This window comes from Nestor notabilis, unplaced genomic scaffold, assembly GCF_000696875.1.
Source record: "Nestor notabilis isolate BGI_N333 unplaced genomic scaffold, ASM69687v1 scaffold26011, whole genome shotgun sequence".
NCBI classification, from domain to species: Eukaryota; Metazoa; Chordata; class Aves; order Psittaciformes; family Psittacidae; genus Nestor; species Nestor notabilis.
Genome location: NW_009916417.1, coordinates 5,320 through 32,040, shown reverse-complemented (window position 1 = coordinate 32,040; position 26,721 = coordinate 5,320). Strand labels below are relative to the sequence as shown.

At 35.6% G+C, this 26,721-nt stretch overlaps 1 protein-coding gene across 1 annotated transcript in view; it reads right to left on the bottom strand.

Annotated features, from left to right (window-relative positions):
• ARFGAP3 (ADP-ribosylation factor GTPase activating protein 3) overlaps positions 1-26,455 on the bottom strand; it is a 28,481-nt gene extending 2,026 nt beyond the window's left edge. The window contains exons 1-13 of the mRNA XM_010024573.1: positions 26,343-26,455; positions 25,113-25,185; positions 22,234-22,365; positions 20,199-20,282; positions 17,905-17,986; positions 17,448-17,504; positions 15,622-15,668; positions 13,346-13,491; positions 9,763-9,888; positions 9,054-9,176; positions 5,795-5,932; positions 4,527-4,650; positions 3,416-3,506 (exon numbers count right to left, since the gene is read on the bottom strand). Of these exons, the coding sequence (XP_010022875.1) occupies positions 3,416-3,506; positions 4,527-4,650; positions 5,795-5,932; positions 9,054-9,176; positions 9,763-9,888; positions 13,346-13,491; positions 15,622-15,668; positions 17,448-17,504; positions 17,905-17,986; positions 20,199-20,282; positions 22,234-22,365; positions 25,113-25,139 (1,177 nt within the window). The 5' untranslated portion in view covers positions 25,140-25,185; positions 26,343-26,455. The remainder of the gene's footprint in view (positions 1-3,415; positions 3,507-4,526; positions 4,651-5,794; positions 5,933-9,053; positions 9,177-9,762; positions 9,889-13,345; positions 13,492-15,621; positions 15,669-17,447; positions 17,505-17,904; positions 17,987-20,198; positions 20,283-22,233; positions 22,366-25,112; positions 25,186-26,342) is intronic.
• Between the last annotated feature and the right edge of the window lie 266 nt (positions 26,456-26,721).

Sequence of the window (26,721 nt, the reverse complement as noted above, 5' to 3'; positions counted from 1 at the left end):
GAGAATGAACTTGCAGCTCCTCTTTTCATGGGAAATTAAAGGTGCCTGCCTCATTAGCAGGCTGAGAAAAACATTACTGTAGGTAATTTGATTTACCTAAGCTAATTGGCTGGTTCAGCGTCGTAGATGATTCCCCACTGCACTCTTTAAAGCCTGCTAGTAACTGTGTTTACAATGCACGGGCACACTTGTTTGTAGATTATTTTCAAAAATTCTCTGAGAGCGCCCTATTTCTGAACTGTGGTTTTGACTTCCTTACAAACTGTTTCATACAACAAAAATGCTGAAGCATTTGATATTAAAGTCAGAGTCGTGGAAGTAAAATTTGCAGATATAAATAACATGGGAAAAGCTCTAACCACTTCTCAGCCACATTAATTTTCCCACGTTTTCCTCGTTATGTATGGTTGTCTGAAAAACCTGTAAATGAAACAGGAAAGCAAATCCTTTTCTTGCTATTTCCTTCAAAATCAGCATCTACAAGTCAGCTATCCAACATGCCACCTTTCACAAGCAACAGGTCTGAAATAATGCAAAAAAAAAAAGTGTTTCCTTGTAGCCCTCTTTTTGGTAAATAGCTCCTACAGCATTCTGTACAAAAGCAAGCATCCCAAAACTGTTCTACCCTAAATCTCAGCAGAGCTCATAAACCCAACTTTAGATTCAAAGGACATTTTATTCTGGCAAGGACCCCAGAATTACAGCAGTGTTTTTGTTGCCAGCCTCTGGTCTGCTAATTACCTTTATTTTATGGAACTAATGATAGCCTTGGCATGAATTCCACACCAGACAAGCTATCAGTAAAATTTCTCCAAGATGGACCACTGTCAAAAGATAGTCATTGGGCTGGGAGGTGTAACAGGAAATGCAGGAAAGGAAGATTGTGTAGATTGAATATAGTGTGAATTTATAATATACAAAATCGCTTCTGGTTTATCTTTTCCTCACTATTATCTTAGAGCAGTTAAACCACAAAATTTAGCAGAAGGTTAGTCTCTGCAACATAAAACTTTAAATTTACCATTGGGTTGCACGCCAGTCACAAAATGTAACTAACTTCAAATCACAGGCACGTATTTTCATCCTATTATTAGGAATCTCTGCATTCCTCCACAAGCCCCAAGAACCTTTCCAAGTGGTTAGTGATGAATAATCGTGTGTGCATAATTCATGTACAGCTACTAAACATTATGTAATTGCCCGTAAGTACCCTTACTCAGAACAGGGCAAGAATTGTACCACATATATATATGTATGCATGTGTACATAAAATCACACATTCATATATATAGAAAGACAGAGATATGCATTTCACATCTATTTGCCCCATCTTTAACTCATATCTATCTTTTCCTATCTTATTCTCTTATTCATTAATGTGTAAAAGCTCCACACATACTACACAATTAAAGGAAAAATTAATTTCATATAAAATATTTCATATGCAAGAAAACTAAAATAAAAAACATTATGTTCTAGTCAACAATAGATAAAAAATATTATCACAATCCCACGTATTACCTGGGTCAGCACAACCCCAGGCACGTCTACAGGTTGGGTGGAGAAGAGATTCAGAGCAGCCCTGCAGAGAGGGACTTGGGGGTGGTGGTTGATGAGAAGCTTGACATGAGCCAGCTTCAGTGTGCGCTTGCAGCCCAGAAACCAACTATATCCTGGGCTGCATCAAAAGAAGTGTGACCAGCAGGTCGAAGGAGGTGATCCTGCCCCTCTACTCTGCTCTTGTGAGACCCCACTTGGAGTACTGTGTACAGTTCTGATGTCCTCAACATAAAAGGGACATGGAGCTGTTGGAGCAAGTCCAGAGGAGGGCCACAAGGATGATAAGAGGGCTGGAGCACCTCCCGTATGAAGACAGGCTGAGAAAGTCGGGGCTGTTCAGCCTGGAGAAGAGAAGGCTGCATGGAGACCTCCTAGCAGCCTTCCAGTATTTGAAGGGGGCCTATAAGGATGTTGGGGAGGGACTCTTCATTAGGGACCGTAGTGGTAGGACAAGGGGGAATGGGTTCAAACTTAAACAGGAGAAGTTCAGGTTAGATGTAAGGAAGAAGTTCTTTACAGTGAGGGTGGTGAGGCACTGGAACGGGTTGCTCAAGGAAGTTGTGAATGCTCCAACCCTGGCGGTGTTCAAGGCCAGGCTGGACAGAGCCTTGGGTGACACGGTTTAGTGTGTGGTGTCCCTGCTCATGACAGGGGGGTTGGAGCTAAATGATCTTAAGGTCTTTTCCAACCCTAAATATTCTATGATTCCATGATCACTGAAAACATAGTTTATAATCTCAGAAATACCATTTCTTTACTTGTATTTCCCACATCTTTTTTAAGCACAAGTATGACATCATCTTGCAAATACTCTTTCAAGTGGCAAATGTAATTTACTGCAATTTCTGCTTTATGTCTCCTCCCCTACTTAATTTTTTACTTATTGTTTTTTACATTTCAAATTACTAAAATCCAGCTGAAGTAACTAGTAACAGGAGTTATTTCTCTACTAGCCAGTGTAATTAAAACTTGCTTTCAGGGGATCAAAACTGAACAATCACAGGTTTGGTTTTTTCCCTCCAACTTTTCCAAAGTAAGATCAGATGCTGCATACTGTTTGCCCTTCCACCCTATTTATGTAATTACTCACAGATTTCAAGTTCTTCATTAATTATTTTTTTCCCATTTCTTCACAAGTTAAGGAATAAACCCCAACTAGTCAAGTCAATAAAATGGTCCAGTATTTCCAACCTTTTCTGTTTTACATTATTGCACTATCCCAAAAGGGTGTTAGAAAGAAAATGTGAGTCATTTTCAAAAGCCTAAGGAGCTACTTTTCAGTTGATCTGATCTACTACTTCCTTACTTCCTAATTTGATGAACTCTACTCTCTAATGTGAGGTGTTCGAACAAATCCTTTACACAACAAACCAATAGAAAAATGTTCTTAATAATTTGGCAAGACGAGTTTTAGAAGCAGATACTGTGATGAATGGATATGCCATGCAACAGATTACATGGGAATTTCAAGGCCACTAGTATTTTATTAAAGATTTTTCTTAGACTCAATATTATTATGACAGCTATTTTCACATATATAAATACATAAGTTGCTTATGGTAACTTACCAAAAAACCTACCTGACAGTCAATGTAGATGTTGCCTCATTTGTTTTTATAACAAAATATTACAGTTTCCCTTTGTTAAAAATTATTTACAATATATGGAGTCTATTATTTTCAACAAGTCACATAAATACACCTGCCATGCTTGATCTATTAGCAATACTAACGTGTACCACACTTTGTACACTTCTTGCAGAATACAGGGACAGCTAGCTGATAGCAGAACCAGAAGCAGGGTACAGGAGCGTATTCACTCCATAACACAGTTTCTCACACTGTTCAATGTGTACCTGTTGGTTGTTTTTTCTGATCGTCAAACAAGTCAGCTGAACTTATAGATGAGCTTCCAGAAAGTCTTTCTAGTCGAGCCCTTGCTTCATACTAGAAAATAATTGAAAAGAAAAAGTATTGTAACAGAATGCTGTCATCTTTTGAGGTCATGTCAGGTAATTCATGAGATTATAGGTACAGTTTTAGAACATACAAATCCGGCTGAAGTTGGCTATTCTGAAAGTTGCTCCCATTTTGTACTTTTCACATCACTTACACTGGATGAGTTTGTCATCATTTCAACTAATTTCTGAGTTGATCAGTGACATTTACCACTCCAACACCAAGAGGCCTACTCACTGTTAGCTACTCTAAAATTGCTGAAAAACTATTAAAAACAACAACTGAAAAATGTGAAATGGAGTGGTCGGGTAGGATAAGTAAAAAGCACTGCAGTTAGCATCATTTTAACCCTTCTAATCACATGATGATTTTAATTCAACTTTTTCTGAGTTCCCTGGAAAAATTATAGTAATTGATGATGATGGATTATTATTACTACACATTGATTATTCTTTTACATTACTCTTTACATTGTTAATTTTTCATTAAAAATATGTTTTTAAAGTGATCCCTCGCCTCTAAAATGCAACATAATATTAATCTGTGTTTTATTTCTAGGCTGAATCAATTACATGTCATTTGTTGAACTATTTATCACTTAGTTAGCCTTACAATAGTAATAATGTTTCCATGTAGCAAACATAGAGGGGACAGCTGTTTCAGCAACGGTTTGTTGGCATCAGTTTGGGTATTTAGAACAAATGAAGTAAGCCTACATCCAGCATTAGGCTGATTCTTTCAAAAATAAAGACTGCTGAATCATAGTCTTCTATCAGAGAAGAATGATGTTGGAGGTAAGGTCCTACCTGCAGCTGCAACTCCTTAAAATCAAATGTTATCAGAAACATCTACATCTCTATCAGACAAATATTCAAGTGGACATAATTCTATAAGCTTATTAATTCTACCAATTTTAACTATTTATGGCCATTTCTATATAAGAACACTGTGTTTATAGTCAAAGAATATTTTAATATTCAAAAATATTTATCATTGCCTTCTACTTACATCAGCTTGATCTTGCCTTCCAAAATACATGTCTGATGAAATTGCTTTTACATTGCCAAATTTTTTTTGTGCCTCATCTGTGTTTAAAGGTGGTTCATATTCGGGCTTACGACGAGATGCCGGCCTAAAAGAAAAATAAACTGCATTTGTGACCATAACTTTTATTTACATCATAGCAAAAAAATAAAATCAGTACCAATCCAGGATAAGAAGTTCAGATTACTAAGTTCATATAGCAGCTAACAAAATTTCAGTGACAGTTTTACAAGATGGTGAACAAATAACATTTCAAATTCATTAATCTTGTATCTTTATTTTCAAAGTTCATTTAAAAAGCAAGCTAAATCTCATGTGAACAAGGACAGCGTATTTCTAGAAAACATCAAAAAACCCAAAACACAATGTCAGTGAAATTCAGATTTAAATGTAATACAGAAAAAGGTTCAACATCCTTTAAACTGTCACTGCCTTCCACCTCAAACATACAAATTCAACACAGTTGTTTCGCTTTTTTCCTCCCTCCCACTTTTCCAAAGTAAATGTACCCAAATAATGAAGTAATAGCATTATGGACGTGAACCTCTATTTTGTGTAATATGCATCACTGGTCCACCAAAGAGGAAGCAGCAGAACATGCCTGTGTTAGAAAAGTTGTACTTAGATGCACAAACTCTACTTCACAGATAAATGAAAAATACAGTTTTAAGTAAGAAGAACAGAAGCAGAAAACACCAACCAAGCACACAAAGCCCCGCATTCTTATATTTTCTACTTGCTTACAAAGATCAAAACACACAGTTGTCAAAGAAATACATTCATTTTTTATCATCACAGCAATAAGACATGTTGTTTGCAAGTATCTTCAATAATTTCATCCTAAAAGCTAAGTACCTTGTACCCTGAGTACAGTTTCATTCACTTGGTAACTGGGTTCTCTGTGGTTCATTAGGCAATAAAGCAAGTAAAGCGCTGTGCTCTCGGAACAGTGCAAATATTTGAGTTTCTCTCCGTGTCTTTTATCTACTCCTTTTTTTTGCTGAAATACTTTGGAAATTACCTCCAGCATATACATTGTACAGCACTAAGCAAAACAGCCAAGTGCTTAAAATATAAATAGGAAATTCAGCTTATAAAAAAAAAAGTCTCTTGACTGCTGATAAAAGTTATGGCCAAATTCTCCTTCTAGATTGAAAAAAATCCCACTACTCTTAACAGGACTCAAAGCTTTGGCTTTCTGTAAAAAAATCAGTTAGGTTTTCTTGGTATACCTGTCTGAAAATCCTGTACTTTTTGAAGTTAACATTACATCAACATCTCTACTACTGTTTTCTTTCTTCCAAAAGGAGTCTGAATCGTCATCCCATTTAGAGAAAGTGCTGCTCCTTAAATCTGAAGAATCGTAGTACCTAAAATAAAGGAAAAAAACCCACAACCTATTGAAAAAGTGAGAACTTTATTTTGTTGCATAAATATTTCTATAGTAAGTGTACACTAGCTAGTCAGTTTTCAGCACAATGGTAGTTGTCAATGAATAACCAGGATTATGTAATATTGGTTAGAAGCTTTGTAGAATTGAATACAATGGATTTTTTGGTTTTTACACATATATTTGACTGGAAAGTTCAGCCTTTCTCTTGGCTGAATATGATAATGAATATACAATGTATCTTTGCCTGAAAGATATGGTCCCATCAAAACCAGCAAGTACTTTTTGGTCCCAAAGTATTACATGTTCTTTAGTGTCAGGCAAAGCACTGGGAAGGACACTGTTCAAGATACCTGGCTGGGTTAAGAGCAACCCTCAGAAAACTTAAGAACAGACTCTGTGAGCAAGGCACCATGACAACCCTACAAATCAGTCTGTCATAAAGGCTGGTGCTAAGATAAGAGCTATGAAAAAAGCCACCATAACTTTCAAGGCACTTTGAACTCCAGAGATCCAAGAACACTGAACTAACCCATGGCACCCAGGTGTGCTCTGGTTCCACATGGGGCAAAGTTTTTTCACGAAGGGGCTGATAATGGCTAATCTCACAGTTCCAGACAAGTCAATCTGTAAACTGTGCAAGCAGAGAATCTGGTCCCATTTTCTAAGGTATCAACAAACGGTTCAGAACAGTAAGGACCGCCCTTGTCTTTGGTTCTCTGTGTGTGTATATATATATATGTTAATTTTTATTTAAATATTTTTGGGTTTAATACAAATATTAAGTACCTCTGAGTTTTGTAACATGTTTTGTTAAAAGAACATTTAAAAACAAGTCTTAATACAACAATCTTCTCTTGCATATCAAAACCACAGGGAAAACACAAACAGAAAAGAGGGGTCGAAAATCAGCATGTTTTTAAGTTCTGGTGGTATGTTATCTTGACCTTTTCCTCTTTGATTAGCTACATATATCTAGACATATATGGAGAATACTTGAAAAAAAAACAACCTATTAAAATGCCAAAGACTAAGAATCTCCCTTTGCAGTTAAACAGACTTTCTTAAAGTTTGGATTTGACCAGGGTAGGGGCTAAAATGATCAACAGGAGGCTAGCAGAATGGAATGAGTCAGTAGAACAAGCACAGGATATTAAAATCTGCAGCTCTATTTTGTGAAAAGCATTCTTAAAAAAACCCACCCACAACAATGTCCTCCATGTTTGTGTTATGAATAGTCAGGACACTTTGTTTTTGCAGTTTATGAGAAATGTGACACGTTCAGCAGCAAGGCCTCCACCTCTGCACATGTTAAATGGCAGGGACAGATCTGGAATGAACTATAAAAAGCGAGAGTCTCTCCCCTTCCCTTTTGACAGACAAAAAGAAGCCACAGCAATCTTTCTAAGCTTTATATGGACACGTAATCTTTCTAAGTTTTATATGGACAATACAGGTGTTATTGGATAACAAGCTATCCAATCTCACAATGGCCATCAAAATCACAGGATGGGGCAGGGGCTACAAGAGCCGATCTGAATAAAATTACTTACTTTCTTTACCCTTCCCCCTCAGATTTGCATAACTTTGCAAAATACTTCTCAGTATTCAGGGAGTGTGGGAGTGGTGTGAGTGGAGGGAGAAAGAAAATCAGCATTGAATAGAAAATAAAATTTTACACTGTTACGTTAATAGATTTTATTAATTGTAGCAAAAAGAAAAATAAAAATCCAAGGATTATGAGAAGCTTCAATTATATTTCTAAATCTTCAGACACTTAGTTTGATTAATTTACAGATATTTCTCAGTCTCTGAGTGTGACTGCTTTGCTTTTGGGCAGATATGAAGATGATATTAAAACTACCTCTATTCCAAAGTCATCCTTTGGAATAAAGGCTAATAACCACCTTACAAACCTTACCAACTCCAACAATCTGACTTTATACTTTCTTTAAAGAGAATGAATTTGTACACCAACTCCAATTAGATTCCACTGTTGCTACAACTAGAAGATGACCTGGGGACACCTACGTTACAGTTTACCTTCTAATTATTGAACCAAAACACATTAAAAAGCCTTTTTCATAATTTATCCTTTGCCTGCTGGTAGACTTATGAATAATTTGAGAGCAGTAACAGTTCTTCCCAAGGAACAAACAGAGAAGTACTGAAATTATACATTTACAAGATGTTTTACAAGACTTGGTACCATGTTTGCATTTCTGCCACTAGTGATTACACTACAAAGTAATGACACAAAAGCCTTTGTGGTTTTATTTGCCTGTCTACAAGTAATTAGGTACAATTTTTCATGTTTTGTGGCACCAGTCCAATAAAGGCAGTTTATAAAAGCAACACCTGTTTCTATCTGTCAGTCCAGAAACAACTGTTTCATTGCAATTAGTGACTGTAGAACTAACTCGTTTTCCTCTCCCTCCCAACAGTGGTATTTTATAATTTGCACTGCATTCATACTCTGGTCAAAAATTCATCAATTATTTTTTGCATACTTTTTGTATTCAAATACATAGAAGTCTATCAAATAAGACTGCAGGCATCTACACAATGCATCCAACACACAATACCTCAAAAAGATGTAAGTTTTTGCATATCATGCTTCCAGTTAAGAGGCTGATGCAACCGTAGTATATATAGTATCAGACTTTGATACTTGTTTAATTTTAAATAGGAGACTGAAGACAGTATCACAAGAAAGAACAGTAAAAAAAAAAAAAAAAAAAAAGGAATGAACACAAATCATTTTGCCAAAAATAAAAAATCAACTCAATTTGGTGCACAGCAATTAAAAGCTTACATAGCAACCATCTGTGCAAATAGAGACTAAACCCTGTAAACACATAATTCAGTCTACCTTATCCTCAAAAAAAGTAACTCCTCTTCTTTATAAATACATGTGTCATCAAGGTAAGGTCGACTATTTCACTTTTCCAATACAGATGTCCCCTGAAAATATGTTAGGTGTGTAGACATGTCCAACTGTCTTCTGTTTTGATCTTAAGTTTCAAATATATTGTGCATATCTGAATACATAACTGGCATACATTTCTGCCCCCACTCCAAGGAAAAAGCTTTTAAGTTACCTTGAACTAGCAGAGAAATATGAGTCTTCTACATCATCGGTGTATTTTTTCTTTGGCTTTGCAATTACAGGTGTTTCCTGCTCTATTGTTTGCATATCTGAGGTGACTGAGTGAGAAATGCCACTGCGGACAAGAAGAAAATAAGTATAAAAGGAGATGACAAAGCTCACACCTAAAAAAAAAAAAAAATTACAGCCCAAATCTAGTTTCTGAAGCTTGCTGATAAAGCCCAAGCTATGTAAACATTTCAGAGGAAAGGAGGAGTTAAAAAAAAAAAAAAAAAGGGACATAGAAAAAGCCCTGGAATTCTCTGCAATTCTCTGAAGTAGGGACAGGACTTCTGCACACACAGACCAATCTAACAGCTGGAAAACAGAGCAATTTCAGAGTTCTGGCTTGGAAAAGACAGACTATGTTTGGGTTGGTAGTGTTCACTGAAAACATCCTACCCTCCTTACAGTCAGCTAATGGAGGCAAAAACCTTACAGACATCCTACAGTTTAGGTTAACACCTGTCTGGCAGGTTAGAACTTAAATCCATCAGAAGCAATTCTGATTCTTCCTCCTGACAAATACTAGATTCTTTGATTATATTATTTAAGTTTCCATAACATACTTTAGTATATTTTTTTCATTTCCAAAGTAAAATGAAGGATAACTGCATAAAGCCACAGACTATTTTAAAAGCAGTTTATAGAACTTCATATACCTTCTGTTGCTGCCAAATCCTATGCCAAGCCTCTCCAATTCAGTTTTCTTCTTACCAGATAGAATTAAATTTTCTTCTTTTGTTTTAACATCAAGATCTCTGTAGGCCAACCGTAAAGATGATACGCTAGAACAAAACGTACAGTTAAAATATAACTGTTAAATGCCACACAATGCCCAACCCAATAATATTGGTAGAAAATTAACAACATACATTCCAGCACTGTAATTTGCAGTTTATTGTGTTTATTGAAAATACTAATTTTTAATTGGATAAAATTCAAACTACAAGGATGAGAGAAAGCCAGTAGAGAAGACTGGATAAACAGTACTCTAGTCTGTGTATGAGCAAGTAGTCTTTTTCAAAACGAATGTGAAACTTGCTACTGCGAAAGTTCAGGACAGTTTTGCATCACCTTTAAGTCAACCTGAAAGAGTTTTTTCCACAGCTCTGATTCTAGGTAAAACCAAATAATCGTCAAAAACTCCAACTCTCATGTAATACACTACTGTGGTATTCATGATATAATACTAGCAATATTTTCCCCTAATGTCCAGTTTGGCCCTGCTATGTTGCACTCCCTTCACCCCCCTCATGCTCCCAGTGGTTTTTACACTTGCTATACATACACTCGAGACAAGTACTCAAGGTAGACCACGCTTCTTTATTGATGCTGCCCTTCCTTATGCCCAAAAGGGTATCTCAGGAGAGGGGAGGAGAGAGTCTTTGTACTCCCAAAATGGAATATATTCTGCATTATGGAAACTCTAAAGCATATAAACCTTATAATTTGCTGCACAGATGGCAACACATTTTGTCACCTGAAACGTCCCCAGAGTTCAGATACAATAAGCTGTCATTCTGAGATGCCCGTACCTCAAAACAATCACAACTGTTTTCCAATAATGCTAGTGTAGCAGAGACAGAGGTTTTTAATCTTGATTACAGAATTGTAGAAACATTGCTTACACCTAATTTGTTAGGTTTAAAGTGATACGAATGGTAATTTTAATGAGCAATGCAGCAATATTTTAATTCATAAGTTGTGACTAGCATAAAGTACAAATGAGCACTATCAGAACAGTAAATGAGATTTAGGATGCTGCTGGTAGACATCATGCTGCAAGTAGGAAGGAAGTACTTAAGCCTGAAAACCATTGTAACTTTCTATCAGTTGCAGGAATGAAACCAAGTTTTTGACCAAGGAGTATTGTTGTCCAGTATGTCTCCTAACTATTTGATTCCTGAAACTTGCCAGCTCTTGCTGGCTTGATTTCTTCTGGTCCCATGCATACTGACTAAACTTAACCAAGAGTACAAGATGCCTCTACCAAAGTTCATGCCCTGCTGGTTAGCACATCTCCTCCAAGACAGGAGCTGTGTGTCTGAACCTGTTACAATGAGAAGGACAGAGTCTGGTCTTCTTCCTTCAAAGACAAGGGATGTAGGTACCAGCCTGCTATAAGGAAGGGAGGGACATCACTCCTCCAATGATGAGGCATTTCAAAAAGGAGGAGAGCCATCTCAATCTTGTGATGATTAGGTATCCCTTGATTGGGGCTTTAAGAGGACTTGGAACCAGAACTAAAAAAAAAAATCACTGTGTCTTATGTTCAGTTGCTTATAACAGTAAAAGTCAGATACAAAAAAGGATGCATCTGTGGAATGACTTTTGAAACCAGTAAGATCAGAAATATGTATCTTCAAAGCACAGAATATGTTCAGGAACATTTTAAATCAATTCTTACAGTTTAGAACCAACTGTTACACAGAAAATTAAATATTTTCTTTAAAGTTCAACTTGAAACCACTACTGATAAAATCTACTCAGCACTTTAAATAGAAAGATTAGCAGCCCATCTTTATGAAATATTATTTATGAACACCAAAAATCTTATTTGCTGTAGATTAAAACAAATAGGTTAAATTTAAACGTAATTCCAGTTACCTACTCTCTTGTCGTACAGCAGAAAATAAAAGGTGTATCAATTATAAAGTAACATTTTAAGTCTCAGAACTCTTTAATTTTCTAAATACTAGCCTATAACTTCCATTCCTGCCACGTAACAAAGCCACATTATATTAATTTACTAAAGCTCATTAATCAAGCTTTTAAAACTAAAACTGCCATACAAATTAGTCAGAAGCAGATGCAATATTAAAGGTATTAACCGTTGTTTAATTTAGGTATATACTGCCATCTACAGTTAAAAATCCAAAAAGTTAATTGCAAGGGTAATACAGTTAACTGCCCTGCTGTGATCAGATCCATAAACTGAAGTGTATGTGCACCAATCGTGTTTGAAGACATTTTTAGAGGGTTCTGGCCACTGTAGAAAGGTTGCAGCAACCTTATACTAAAGGTTGCCTTGAATCTATATAGATCTATACATTTCTGACACAAAAAACAAGTAACTAATTGCGACTTTTCCAAACTGAATTATATCAGATATTATTATTAAAGAATAATAGTAAATAATAATGAACAATAATTTTTCTTGTTATTTAGTAGTCCATTCCTCCAAGTCACTCTATGGGTAGTTTTTGTCAATCACTGAGAAGCATGACTTTGTGCTAAAAATACTTTAGGAAAAATGAATGATCCCTTTGTGACTAACTTTTTTGCAGCACAGAAAACATCTGTTTCTGTGGAGGCTAAATAAAAGTAAGTAAAAGGAGTAGGAAAGACATTATAGACCAAAGAGCTTGGTATAATAAGCTCTAAGCGATCCTGTAAAATTTTGTCAAATGATGCGTTTTAGCACTCAAGAGAGGATGTCAAACTTTACAACAGTAAAAGCATACATTAACCAACCATTTAACAGTCTAATTTTGATGACAACTAACAAAATGTCAAAAACCAAAAACATGTAGCAAAAAAATGTAGTGGAAAGAACCAGGATCACCATCCTCGGACCCTTATAAGGGGCTGAATATTTATTAAGTGAGATGGATTAACAGATTTGCAGCCTCAAACAAAAATATTAAAAGGGTTTTAGTGAAATGAAGGCAGTTTCAGTATTAAACAGCTGAAACTCAAGCAGACAATTCTAGCCATACTTAAACTATCCCTTGCCTTCAGCATAGAAATTTTTACCCAATAAGTACAAATAAAGCTGCATATTTGTATATTACCCCTGCTCTTAAAAAGACTGGTTCAAATGGTATTCAGTCAACTACACCAAAACAAACTAAACTAACACGAGGTAAAGAAAGTTCAAGAGGCAAGAGTCTTCTGTGGTAATACTTCAACATATTTGGGGTTTATTTCACATTTTATTCATGAGTATCAGTAGAATGTCTCCTCATTTTCTCTGTTAAATAACACTACAGTTGTTTTTAAAGATAGCACTGGTCTATTTCTACTGTAGAAACTAGAAACATATACTTAATGGCCAAAAAAAAGACAATGGGGGAATTGACATTTGGCCCACCTCATCAGTATCTGGAGTTTTTTTAAAGCAAGAACTGAAGTTTTATTTGCATGAGCTAATCTCTGGTAGCATTTAAAATGTTGGCAATTACTTCATTAGCATGAAATTAGGCTTCATGGTTTACCATTGTATATTTAATTCATACTTACAGTGGCTCTTCCTTATCAGTTTTCTTACTGCTATGAAGATCCTCTTGCTCCTTCATTTTATCTACAGCTTGTGCTTGTTTTTCAATCTCATTAAAGCTTTGGCTGCTCACTTTTTGTGCCCCCAAACCACCTTTTTTGGCACCGAGCTTGATTTATCAAAAAACAGAAAACAAAAGCCCCAATGTTATAAGGGAGATAAAGACTTCAGCTGACTTAACAGTCAGCTTTGAAAGTAACAGCAAACACTATACTCTGTTCAGGAGCATATGCAAACAACAATGAAAACCTGGAGCAGAGAAAATATTTTTCCACGTTTTGACCCTCTTTACATGCTGCTTCCCCTAGCTCTTACAAATTTAGTTAGCTTTGCAGTCAAGCATTACAGGGTAATGAAACTACTATAGTTTTAATTGTTCAGAAGTTAGCATGTTCAAAAAAATAATAGATAGCACAACTTCAGTTTCTCAATCAAGGATTTTGCTGCATAGGATTAACATAATGAAACATGTTGCAATGGAACCATTTGGTGCTTAAGCACTTAATTCAGAATTTACATTTAGAAGTGGCAAATATTCTTGAATTAGTTCTCACTGCCCAGTGTGTTATCTCAAGATTAATTATTGATTTACTGGTTTACGGTAGGAGAACAATATACAGGTTTTTATGTAAGTGTATGCATGATTAGCCTTTACATGTGACAAAGCATTGTAAACTTTTTTTAAACATGTCAGATGAAAGGTTCCAGGTTTGCACTTATTCTTTTAAAATAATTCTATTCCTAGTTTGTATTACTTCAATAGAGGGATACATCTTCTTTCATTCTGATTATCAAAGACTTAAAGCCCACTTAATACTACAAACATGGCTATGATGATGTTGATTCAGACAGTGGCACAGCACTCAAACTGCTGTTCTTAGTCTCCTGTGTGCTTAATTCCTCACCTGCAACACTGCAGCAATATTAATTTTCACAATAAATTTATCTTAACCTTTTAATCCTTTAATATCTTCATATAAAAAGTTCTGGCCTACGTAAATACAGTTTTAAGCTGACACTACAGTTCACAAACTGTACATGCACCCATGAACCCAGTCATGTTCTTGTCACTGTAAGGGAACACACCTGCACATACCACTTAGAACAATAAATTTCTCCTGCGTATTAGGGCCCTCTAGTGTGAGCAAGACAGAACAGGATTCAATCTAAATTTATGTGCTCCTTTCAAATTTTTTGCCGTACAAGAGCCCAGACTTAAAAGAAACGACTCTCTGTAACACGCTGACACTCTAATAGCCTAATATGACGGCTATTTTCTTGGGCCTCAATAGCCATACATTCAAAACCTAGTTTTTCCTAGCTAACTTGAGTTAACATAAGCTGTCTTACTCATTCTTCAGGTTCCTTGAACACACCATTCTGAGACACTCAAGTCTCCTCATGCCTTCTTCACCGAGACCAGATGCCTAAGAAAGTAATAAGACCCCATCCAGAAACAAGTCTGTAAACTATATTGAAAGTATCTTGCACTGAATGCAGCTGCAAGTTGTCTATAAACACAACCAAATACTATACTGCTATGTGGTACAAGATGAGGACTCCTCCAGAAATACAGATCTGAAGTCTTATATTGACAGATTATCCACACGTGCTTATTTAGCCACTCAAAAGTGCTACTGGAACTCTCTCTGTTTTCAAGATTTGCTACAAAAGCATCTCAGTGCCCACTAATTTAGCTGAAAGCCTGAAGAAGCCCTGCAACCCAGTATCAGCAAGTGAGAAGAAAGTTACAGTGGAGTTGCAGGGATGGTGGTTGTGAAAAGAACTAAGAAATGGGATACAGACCTTGACATTGATATATGCTTTGACATTTTTATTTTACATATTTTTGAAAAAATATGACCAATCATCAGGTCCAGACAGCACAAAGAAAATGACACTCAGATATACACGTGGAAGCCTAGACAGTTCAGTGAGCTATATACACGTAAACAGACTTAGAATGTCTGAGGTCAGAAAACAACCCACAGATCTGAAGCACTCCACCACACGGAACAATAACCTGTTAGACAAATTCAAGTTAACAATAATTTGTTTTCAAACAGACTATTGGCTGTTTTGACATAGGAACAGTTTTCAATCTCATTTTAGTTTCATCGATTGTTACCGACACAAGTACTGTTTAGTGCTAACTTACTTGATACATTTCCACATTGAAATCTACAGATTTCCAGAAATCTAGAATACAGTTATAAATATGCATTATTTATATACTTACCCCCTTCTTAGCTTGATTTGGCTTCTTTTTTATGAAGGTGGTGTTCTCTGCAAGGATTAAATGTACATTACTTGGCATACAATTTTATTAATTCCAGAACTGCAGAAGATAATTTCCACAATATCAACCTCAGAACTGAATTCCCAAAACTCTATTTTATTTTATTGCCTTGAAGTATTTTAATGCCTTGAAGTATTTTAATATCTTGTATTTGTAATACAATATCTTCAGTGTCCAGAGTCTTAATTTACTTAACACTGAAGAGTATATCATACTGTAAGTAAGTAAAAACAAGTTGAGGAAAATAGAATAAAATACATTAGTGATTTATCATATTGAGGATTTTAATTTTAATGCCTTAAAGTATTACAGTATAAAGTATATCCACACTACAAGACTGAGATACTAAACTGAGTTACAGGGAACAGAGCTGTGAAGATTCCAAGAAACTGCCTCTGATTGAGGACATGGAATCTCTTGCAAATATACAATGGGAATAAAATTACAGCTCAGTCTTCAGTTGTAGATACCTGCTTGTAAACAGAATGAGAATGCACGACTTGTTATTCCAAATCTGACTAGAGGTCCACCTGATCCTGTATCACTTCCAAGATGAATTGCTTCCTACTTAGAAAGGCTATGTTTAAATCCACCGATGATACAGATAAAACATGAAGTGAATGAAGTCTGACACAACTCCTAATCTTGATATTTTTAATGAGACCCTAATAGGACTCGCTATATTCTGTAAGGCACTGGATTGTGCCTTCCTGACAGCTAACCCTGAGACAGGGTAAATCTCCCACAATCAAAACTTTGTTCAATCAGCAACTCCCATGGAATGCTTATACATACAGAAAAACTGGTTTGAGCTGAAATTTAGTTAGAAACCAGCATACACAGAACAGAGATCCTTCCCGTAAGACAGAACTTGTGATGTTCAAAACAAACAAGAAAAGCACTTGATTTATAAGAACATTTATTAAAGAAACAAATGAGAACATAAGGAAGTATATGTGGATAACTGGTTTTCCCAGTCTCCAGTTCTCAAAAAAAACCCAACAAATCAACAAAAAACAAAGCCAATCAAGTGAATATAAAAACAGTGATGAAGACCATACCTTCCTGAAGTACTAAGTTAGTCCCAGCCATCACTTCTTTACTACCCCGTGCTGCTGAGAATCAGTACTCTTTATTCTCAGAAACGTACTCCTGCAGGATGATCCTCAACATGATAAATCACTGATGCATTTTATCCTGTTTTCCTCAACTTGTTTTTACCTACTTACAGTATGATATACTCTTCAGTGTTACGTAAATTAAGACTCTGGACACTGAAGATACTGTATTACAAATACAAGATTTTTCCAGTCTAAATTTTTATGTTCAGTTTTCTGGAAAGGGAACAAAAACTGTGTCTAAATAGAAAGACTGAGCTATTAGTACAAGGTGTGTTGGCTTAACAGAAATAGCAGGCAATTAATCACAGCACAATGCTCTATTGCACCTATGTGCTTTAAATGCAGAACTTAAAGCAGTCTAACAGAAGGCATAAAACACTAATGGTCACCTTTATTAGGTGCAACACCTGTAGCATTAAAATTCACCAAGTTGGCTAAGGTAAGATAGATAAAACCAGAACAACACTGCCTAAAATTAGTATCTTAGAAGTAGTACACTGTTCAGCAGAAAAAAAACTAATACAAAATCAGATGTTTCAACTTGTGCACATGGATATTAAAAACGCCACATCTCTTCCCAGTCATACATTCTCTGTACAAATGAATATATACTGGCTGCTATCTTCTTCTGCTTAGACTCATTACCTAATGCAGCTTTTGGTGATGTACTGAGGCAATCAACACTTGGTCCATGTTCTGGTCCTAAAACGTAATAAACAACAAGGGTAAGAACATCAGAAGGTTCTTTAGAATACTTACAAGACCAAAATACAACTCTCAGTAGTCAGAGTACCGTTTGATTCATATAGCATAATGAATTATTTCTATCACAGCTTTACCAGTCACTAAAAGCAGCAGGCACCCAAAGATTCACATGAAGTCTTTTGAATCAAATATTAGTCTGGATTTCTATTAAACATTCTTAAAGGAACATGCAGTCCCACACATTTGAGCATAAGCCTTCTAAGAAGTCCTTCCTCTCCAAAATTCTTGCATTACTAGCATGACTAGGTTATTTAGTTATTAAAGTAGGGTAAAAACAGCCTAAATAAAGAGAGTACCGGAAAAATGCAGCTTATCATTAATGAAAAATCAGTTGTACCTTCATAGCAGTCTGGAGTATTTTCTGGAGTTTTCTGCTGTAGAGAAGCTGGCTCTGATAACACCTGCTCTGTATTCTTTGCCTTGAAAAAATTTACAACAATCAAAACTGTACACAAAATAGAATACCTCAAATAAATAAGAGCACTGAGCTCAAAGACTGCCTTAGCATCACTGACTAGTTAATACTGGATTCTTATGATCACAGCTTCTAGGTTTAAACCTGTTCTCAGAAGGGCAGTTATTAAAGTTACAAGAAATGACTACCCTTATGAGAAGTGAGCTAGTTTCAGACCACTCCTAAGCACCTGTATTTTCCTCTCAGCGATTTCAAGATGTTCACCATCCAAAAAAAAATTACGCATTTTAATCGTGCTTTATGTTTAATTATTGTATGTTGGCCATTAACTGTCTTTACTCATAAGAGTAATACAGTACAGGAAATCCGGATCATTTATTTACATGTAATCACCACACTGAACTCTTGCACTTCCAATTTTCTAGCACTTCATTTTTGATTGTGAGCAGTCCAGCCAAGTCTTCCTGATGAGTCTTCCCACTTCCTTCAGACACATTCTCCTCAACAGGCAGGTTTGTTATCTCATCACAGTATCAGCTTAGCATTATCTTTTCCACCAATGCTGAGCCACTACCAGTTCATGCTTATTCTTCCCTAAAACCTCCATCTCAAAATTTCCTAACATCTCTCTCAAAACATCCATACCGAAATAATCTCTTGCCCTGAAGTAAACAAACTGCTTTTCTCCTACCTCCTGCCTTTGCAGTTACCTGAAAAGTTTGCTATAAAGATTAACTTTATTCTATCCACACATCTGTATGAAGTTCCTACTTCTTGTCCTCAACCACAAAAATACTGACAACACTTTTCTGCTTAAACTTCTTTTTCCTTAGCTTGCCTCAGTTCATGCCTCTTCCACTCAACTGCAAGTACTCTTCCAAGCTGCTTTTTGCAAACAGAAATACCCAGTTTGGTTTTCTACTATGAAGACAGGTGATCTTCTGGTGACAACACTAGACTAGAATTCACAGTAACTGATTTCTTTGGGGGGGGGGGGTTTGCAATGAACATTTCTGAGTAAAACAGCAATCCTCCCAGTCTGTAAAATATAAACACATTTTCACTGTTTCAAAGATGCTGAAATTTATTTTTATAAGACATTCAAATATTGGCTGCAGTACAAGTCCCTAAAATAAAAAAAAAAAAAAAATAGCAAAAGGGCTGAACTTCCCTTTAAAAAGCAGCATTTTCAAAACTTCACAAATACAACAAAAAAGTTACGTTTGAAATGTTACAACCAAATAACCAAAAGGAAAAAAATAGTCATTTTTCATTCAAGTTACAGCTTTTGTCATCCTTAAGCGTCCCGTATACACTAAAAAGTCACGTCATTTTTACTGTGTTCTTTAGCCAGGTATAGATATAAGCAACTTGTATACGCTTTTATTACTAGCTGCTAATGCACATGCACAACCACAACATCATGACAAGGAAATTAATTTGCATATGAACTGGTGAAGAGTTTTCACAACAGGGGCTAATCTGATATACCCAAGCCCTTTGAATTCTTCTCTATCCCAAAATATGCTTAGTGATTACACTTGTGGTTTAAGTGTTACAGACTGCAACTGTACTAGAAAACAATTATACTAGAACACTTAATATTGTTGCAATATTTAGGAGTACTAGGTGCAGTAATAACTTAATTGCTCTAAGTTGAAGATGACAATTGCGATCTGTTTTTCAAATACTAGAGGCAAGAGAGTCTCTGAACATTAATGTGTGAAATAAAAACAGCATCTATCACCTTAAGGAGGCAAGATCAAATAAATGAAAACTGACAGAAGCAATAGACTTCAGAAAGTTAGCATTTTCAAACAGGATGAAAGCATTTCGGAGGAATAAAAAAGAATTCTGTTTAGCAAATGCTTTCAGAACTGTTAAACTTTACTGATTAAAAACCGAAGTTATCACATAGTATATTTAAATCAGAGCAATCCCAATCATGAGTCCAAGTGGAATTATATGCCTACAAAAGGTATAGTTTCATTCCACATTTAGCTACTATTTGGGTCATTCTAAATTATTGCCTTAGAAAGTGGTTCACATCCAGGAAGAATTTTGAGACCCACAGACGGAAAGGCAGACAAATGTTAACTCACTGACCTACCCTTTCTATACAAGGTTTTCTTTCAGGGTTTAATCTTCATCATAGAACACACAGTTAACCTACGTGTTTAGAAAGCTAACAAGAATGAAACACAGGTAACCTATACCTTGGGAGAAACATGGGATGCAAAAAAGTCTTCCTCTTTGTTTTGAGGTGACACAGGTGGCATTCCACATCCATCTGTCCACAGCTAGAATTGGAGGAGAGAGAGAGAATTTTACATGAAAATTGCCTGAATATATTCTTTTTTCAAACACACTAATCTTAAAACTCCTTTTTTTTCTGGTACATAATTTTTCCTTACAAATATATTCAAGCTTCAATATATTACATTTCTTTATTTTTAATTTCATACATATTTGATGTGTTCCTTCACATTACCCATTTCCTAACAAAATGCTCAATATAAGCTCTGCTGCAGTAATACTGTCAATATTTAGTATCACTAGACCTTTACAGTAAGCTTTTTCATATTCTCATATAAGGTATTTTCTTTCTAATACTCTTGTTTTGCCCAAAGCAAAAATGCCCAAACTAAACCCAAAAATGTAACACTGGCAGTCACTGGAAACAGTTTTCAGAATTGTAGCAGTGTGGTCCTATACCCTGATGAATTTTCCCACCTACTCTCAGAGTCCCATCACCTCTGCTACAGCTAAAGCAGAGTTTTGCGAGATGCTAACAGCTCTGAGCAATGCCTGACCTCAGGGCAGGCTGGCGGGCCCACAGTGCCACAGGTATTCTCAGCATTGTGCAAGACAGGTCTATAACCTGTATCTGCACACTCCCAGCTTACTCATAGGCAAATCATTTCTCACGATACATGACCAAAAATAACAACCTCTGTCAAAAAGGTTACTGAATGTGCAACAAGCTTACCTCACCATTCGACAAGCAACTCCATCCTTAAGTTAGAGAAGAAATATTTTACCATGTGAAAGGGGAGGTGACGGTTGATACTAAACCTAACTATCCGAATAATTTACTTCAGCAATTTAGATAGTACACAATCACTTCAGCTTGCACTACATAATTACAAAGTTTATTAATTTAACAAAACCAAACATAATTAATATCAAACAATTCGATGGAATCTGTAATTGAAGCAAGATAATCACAGTTCTTCAAAGTATCACTTGGGTAACTTAACGATCAACTTGAATGCACACAGTGTAATATATTTACTTGAACATGTTTTATATCTAAACCTGTTTAGTAACTCAAAAGAAATATTCTCTAAAGTTAGCGACGTGAACTAGTGTCTATAACATTTATAATATAAATTTATTAAAATCTATAAAATGTCATGCTATTTGATGCACAGATTAAAAAAAAACCCAGCCACCTTGCTTTTCTTTTAATTCCCACTCATCTGATCAACTTCAAATGAATCAGTCACCAACTTCAACAAGTGTAATTAAACAATCAAAACATGTTTTCTGTGTGTGTAGAAGAGAACTGTTGTCAAACTTATCACTTCAGCAAACCAATTCTGCATACTTTGCTAAGAACTTATTCCTGTCAGCAACCTAACAATGTTTTGATAGCATGCATGAACTCTTTCAGCATTTTTAATGGAACACAGCAAGTTCAGGACGCACATAACTTCCTAAGTTTTCAAATATTATTTTTGCAGGGCAAAAACTAAAACCACACATTTACCTGTTCAAATCACATCCTACTTAAATCACAAATATTTTGTAGTTAATTCTATCAGCACTTTTACATGCTGTACTTCTCAATAATAATTCAGTTCCTGATAAATAAAAATAAAAACATTTTTTTATGCAATACTACTAATATAATTTTGGAGGACACCTGCAAAGAAGTTTCCATTCTGAAGGATACCTTAACTTTCTGTCTAGAACCCATATAAGTTACTGCAAATGTTAATGTTTTGAATAACCAATAAATTATCCTGAATTACCCAGCTGAGCTCTAGCTCAATGTTCTTTTTCCAAACAAAAAAGGTATGCTATAAACAGTTTACTCCCCAGCTTGCCTATTCACTGCAATGTGTATCAGTACCTCCCAAAGACAGATAATGTTTTACATTACTAATGAGAAACTTTAAATTACTCCAGGCGAGAGAACATAAAGTTTTTCAGAAATCTTATGGACACAGGATACACACTACTCACATCAGTACCATGCTTTCTTGTTGCCTGTGTTGCAAGAGATTTAATCTTCTCCTTGTAAAGCTGAGCAACACGACTGTTGTACTTTGCATTGGTATCATTTGTTGTGCATCCGTGTTGATGGAAAAAAGCAGACTGTGAAGCAGAACACAGTAAATGCCATGAGAAAGAGGTTTAAAAACTAATGTCATTCAACGTAAAAATATACCACAGTGCAGCAAAATACGCTGCTCCTCTACCTAAATCCAACCTTTTCAATTATGAAGTCTATGTACATCTCCAAAATACAAAGAAAACCCCATTCTGGCAACCTCTTTGCATATAAATAAAACAACAGAAAAATCAAATACATTAGTGGGATGCTTTAAAAGCATCTACAAATGCAAGTCTGCCATCATAGACAAAAAAATCCTAGTTCTGAAATTAAGTGTAGAAAGGAAGACATAGAATTGATTGCCAATACCTGTGCTTCAAGGGACATTCCTGATATTCTAAAAGACATTGCTTGGCTTCATCTCTAGCATGCTAGAGAGAACAATGTATGTCCAATAGCATCAAAATGACTGTATAAAAATTGCCTTCTTCAAAAGAAAAGTGTGTGAATGCACATATATAAGTACCCATATATTTTTATATGCTTGTGTATTTATATGAAGATACAGGAATATAAATGAAAAATTCTATTCAGATTTAGGATTTTAAAACAAAAGCAAATCAATGCATTTACATCGGACTTTCAGAAGCTCTTTGAAAGATTAAAAAAAACCCCAACAAACAACAATCTTCTCAGTACCTAGAATTGAATAGCAAATCAAATCATACATTCTGTCACAGAAGAACAGGACAGACTGTTACCATAGAACATAATAAACAAGTTTCCGATAGATCAGCAAGTCTAGATAACCTAGGGTTATCATCTCATATGCTGGAATTGCAAAGCATAAATCTAGTAGTATACAAGTACCTGACTTGGTATAAAAATTAAGCAACAACCATGTAGGAGAGAGAAATTGCCAGTCAACTTCTGTGATTCCAACAGAAACAGCTGTAAACATCACAGATGCCAAAAAGATTGTGCATTTTTGCATTTAAATACGCGTACCTATGAACTTGATATTTAGAGCTATTTTTTTTTGTAAACTCTAATTCCAATCATTGTAGAGATTTATTCTGAAAACAAAAGGAACTAAGAACACTTCAGATTTACTAGCAATTCGACACATAGCTATGAAGCACAGGACTCCTGTTCTCCAAGATTTGGCATCATCAGGCAATTATAGAATACAAATTATTAGTGTTAATCTGACAGTGCTTCTAACCATAAATTAGTAAAAATAGAATTTGGCATTTAATTTGGAACAAAAAGGGATTTTTTTTTTTGTGCAATTAGAAGAAAAATGTTAATTTTACTTTTTAAAATGTCCAAACAGTTTACTAAACAGGCCTTTAATTTAATTATTAAGTATTATGATAATTATAATTATTTAGTTATTAAGGTATTAATCTTCATAGGTATCCCAAACAGGCCACTGTGAATTTGAGGTATTTGAGGAGTGGCTGGGTATATTACATCTGTTGGTAAAATACATGATAAGAAACAGTGACATAAAGCAGAAAGACAAAACCTCATAAAATTAAATAATAAGGGTTTACTGTTGTTGTTCTGGTAATATGCTTTCTAAGATTAACAGAAGTACTTTTCAGACTTTGCCATCTTCCTTCCAACTGCCTTAAACCCTTTGTATGGCTAAGTTTATAGAGTTTAACCAAAGCTTGTAAGCCTTTGGCTAAAAAAGAAAGTATTTTTCATGCAAAATCTCCCTCTTCTGATTAGTCGAAACTGTGGGGTTTATGAACTAAGTGGCATAACAGGTTTTACTGGAAAATGCAGAAGTGAGAGGTAATAATGATCCCAAATTCATCATTTTTGTATGGAAACAGAAAAAAAATCCAGCAGAGTATTGAAGTGTTAGAAAGGAAAGCAGATTAAGAAAATTGTTAAGAAAAAGCCTATGGAAAGCAAGTTTGGATGAAGTTTCTTAAAGAAACAATAAGGACAAAGCACAGATGAAGAAAGATAAGGGGAAGCTTTCAGGGAATTGGAAGAAAAGTAGAAATTTCTTAGGAAAGTTGCATGTTTCCACACTGGCTGGGTCAATTTGGGGAAGTAATCTCAGTAATTTGTGGTCAAACTTTGAAAAAAATATGGGAAAATAGGCAATATTCCAGAAGAGTTGACAAAGGAAGACATCCTCCTATGAAAATGAAATTGGGAACAATATACCTGTCAACGTAACTTCAATTTACATAAATAATGTGTAACAAACTTATCTGTAAGTACATAAAAAATCAAATTGAAAGGAACAGCCGATATGAAATGGGCCACACCAAAACACTGCTATTTCCTCTCTGACATATATGTATATTTCAGTATAGTATGTCATATCTTGGCTTCAGTTGTACCTCCAGAGTAAGTCAGATCTTAACTTGACTTTTGACAATGACATGATCTTTGGCATGATATTTTCATAAACCATGTAAGGAAACACAACCACAGAAAGATGACCATAAGCTAGGTTTACAAGCTGTTGGCAAGCCATCTTTCAGCAGCTGCCAATGTCTCCCTGTGAAACAGTGATTTTTATTAATGATTTGTAAGAAAAAACGAAACATTTGCAGATTATACCAAGAAGGAAAAGTTGCAAGTATGGAGGATGAAATCAGGAATCAAAGGAATTCTTAAAATACAAAAAAAGAAAAAACAGAAGAGAAATGGACTGGGAAAATACAAGTATCCCCAAGATATGAGCCAGAAAGGACAGGCAATAGTTTCCAAGCCTAACAAGCTTCAATGTGCAAAGCAAATTCCCAGGAGTACATACAGCATTTGCATTTCCTCCAACTTGCATGCATCTCAGCTGAAACCAAGACCAATTGGAATCCAGTTCTGTAGATCTAAACAGAAGGAAATATTTTTAATGTTATCTCCAAAGCCATTTAAAATCTTTCTACCTTTTGTAAAGTGTTTCTCTCCCCCCCCCCTTTTTTAAAAAAGTGAAAACATCCATCTATTTTTAAAAAAAAAAAAATCTGTGACAATACACAAGGTGCAAGAGAAGTTAATAAAGTCATGTAGAACTGCCACAGTTTTACCAGCTGTAAAAGCTTGAAAAGAAATGTACCGTCTGACAGGTTTTTCCTGTTAAATTGTTTTCAGAGTAACATTTGAACTCTGTCAAAAGCAAATCACAATCACATGCAATGGACAAAGTAACAATTCAAATGTCATACCACAACAAAAATTTTGGGCTCAGTGAGTATAAGGAGACTTAATACTGTGATTGTTAGGAAAGGACTCTTGAGAAGCCTTTTGTAACCCTCTTGTATACAGCAAAAAGGCAGCAGAAGAAAAATCTTAGTTGATGGAAAACAGGTGCTTTTATCAGCACTTCAAGCAGAACATTACATTTCAAATATGTAATTATTTATTAGGCCAAAAAGGCTCACAGGCCATCATTTAGGATACTCACCTGAAATGTGACAAGCTCAGGGTGCAGATTTACTGCACCAACTGATCAACTGAGCTAAACAGCTGCCAGAAGGGATAGCCCTTTACACCTTCGCAGTACTATCACTCAGGTGACACCATCATGAACTACTTCAGGAAGCAAAGCTGGCAAAATGCTACTTAGCTCTCTGACCTGGCTTGCTGGGAGTCAGATTATTTTTATGATCAATACACTGTAAAACTGTGGAAGATGATAAACTAGTATTTGCCTCAGTCTTGATTTGAAAGAATGATAAATCACTTCAAAGATGCTCGCATTGTTCTTCATTTTTACCATCTTCACTGTAGAAACAGACCTGCCAACAAATGCACACTACTAACACATCAGCAGGTAATGGGAATGGGTGCAGGGTAAAAATACTGCTGAAACCTACCTATTTATCTAATTCCCAAGCAGCTGTTAAATACATCAAAGCCAATATAAACATTAAAAAGGTCTGAATCAGTAGCTGAAAGAATGGCTTTTCCCCTCTGAGCAGGTATCTGAACAAACAGAAACATTAAGAGATGCAATTTTAACTGTAAAAATATACAAGCTACTTACCGAATGAAACTCAAATGAACACCAAGTGATCGATGGGTCCCTGAACAATCAATACAGAGAAAAACTCCATATGTTATGCTTGCCCAGCTAGGGTTCTTCGCTCCGCAGTCAAAACATACCTTAAGGAAATAAAGATCCGTAAGATCGGTAACAGGACTTGATCATAACCACGTCTTGCAGTTGTATTATCGGTCATGCTAACACCCTTGTAGTGATCAGATTTCATTAACTCATCTTACAGAATTTGTTGACATGATGACTTTATATTATCCTAATTTTACAAATATAAGGAGGAGCTACACAATCTGCCCACACCTGTGTGTCAGGGCCCTAACTAGACAGGACTACATGCCCTCCCATCTTCCAACTACAACCAGCG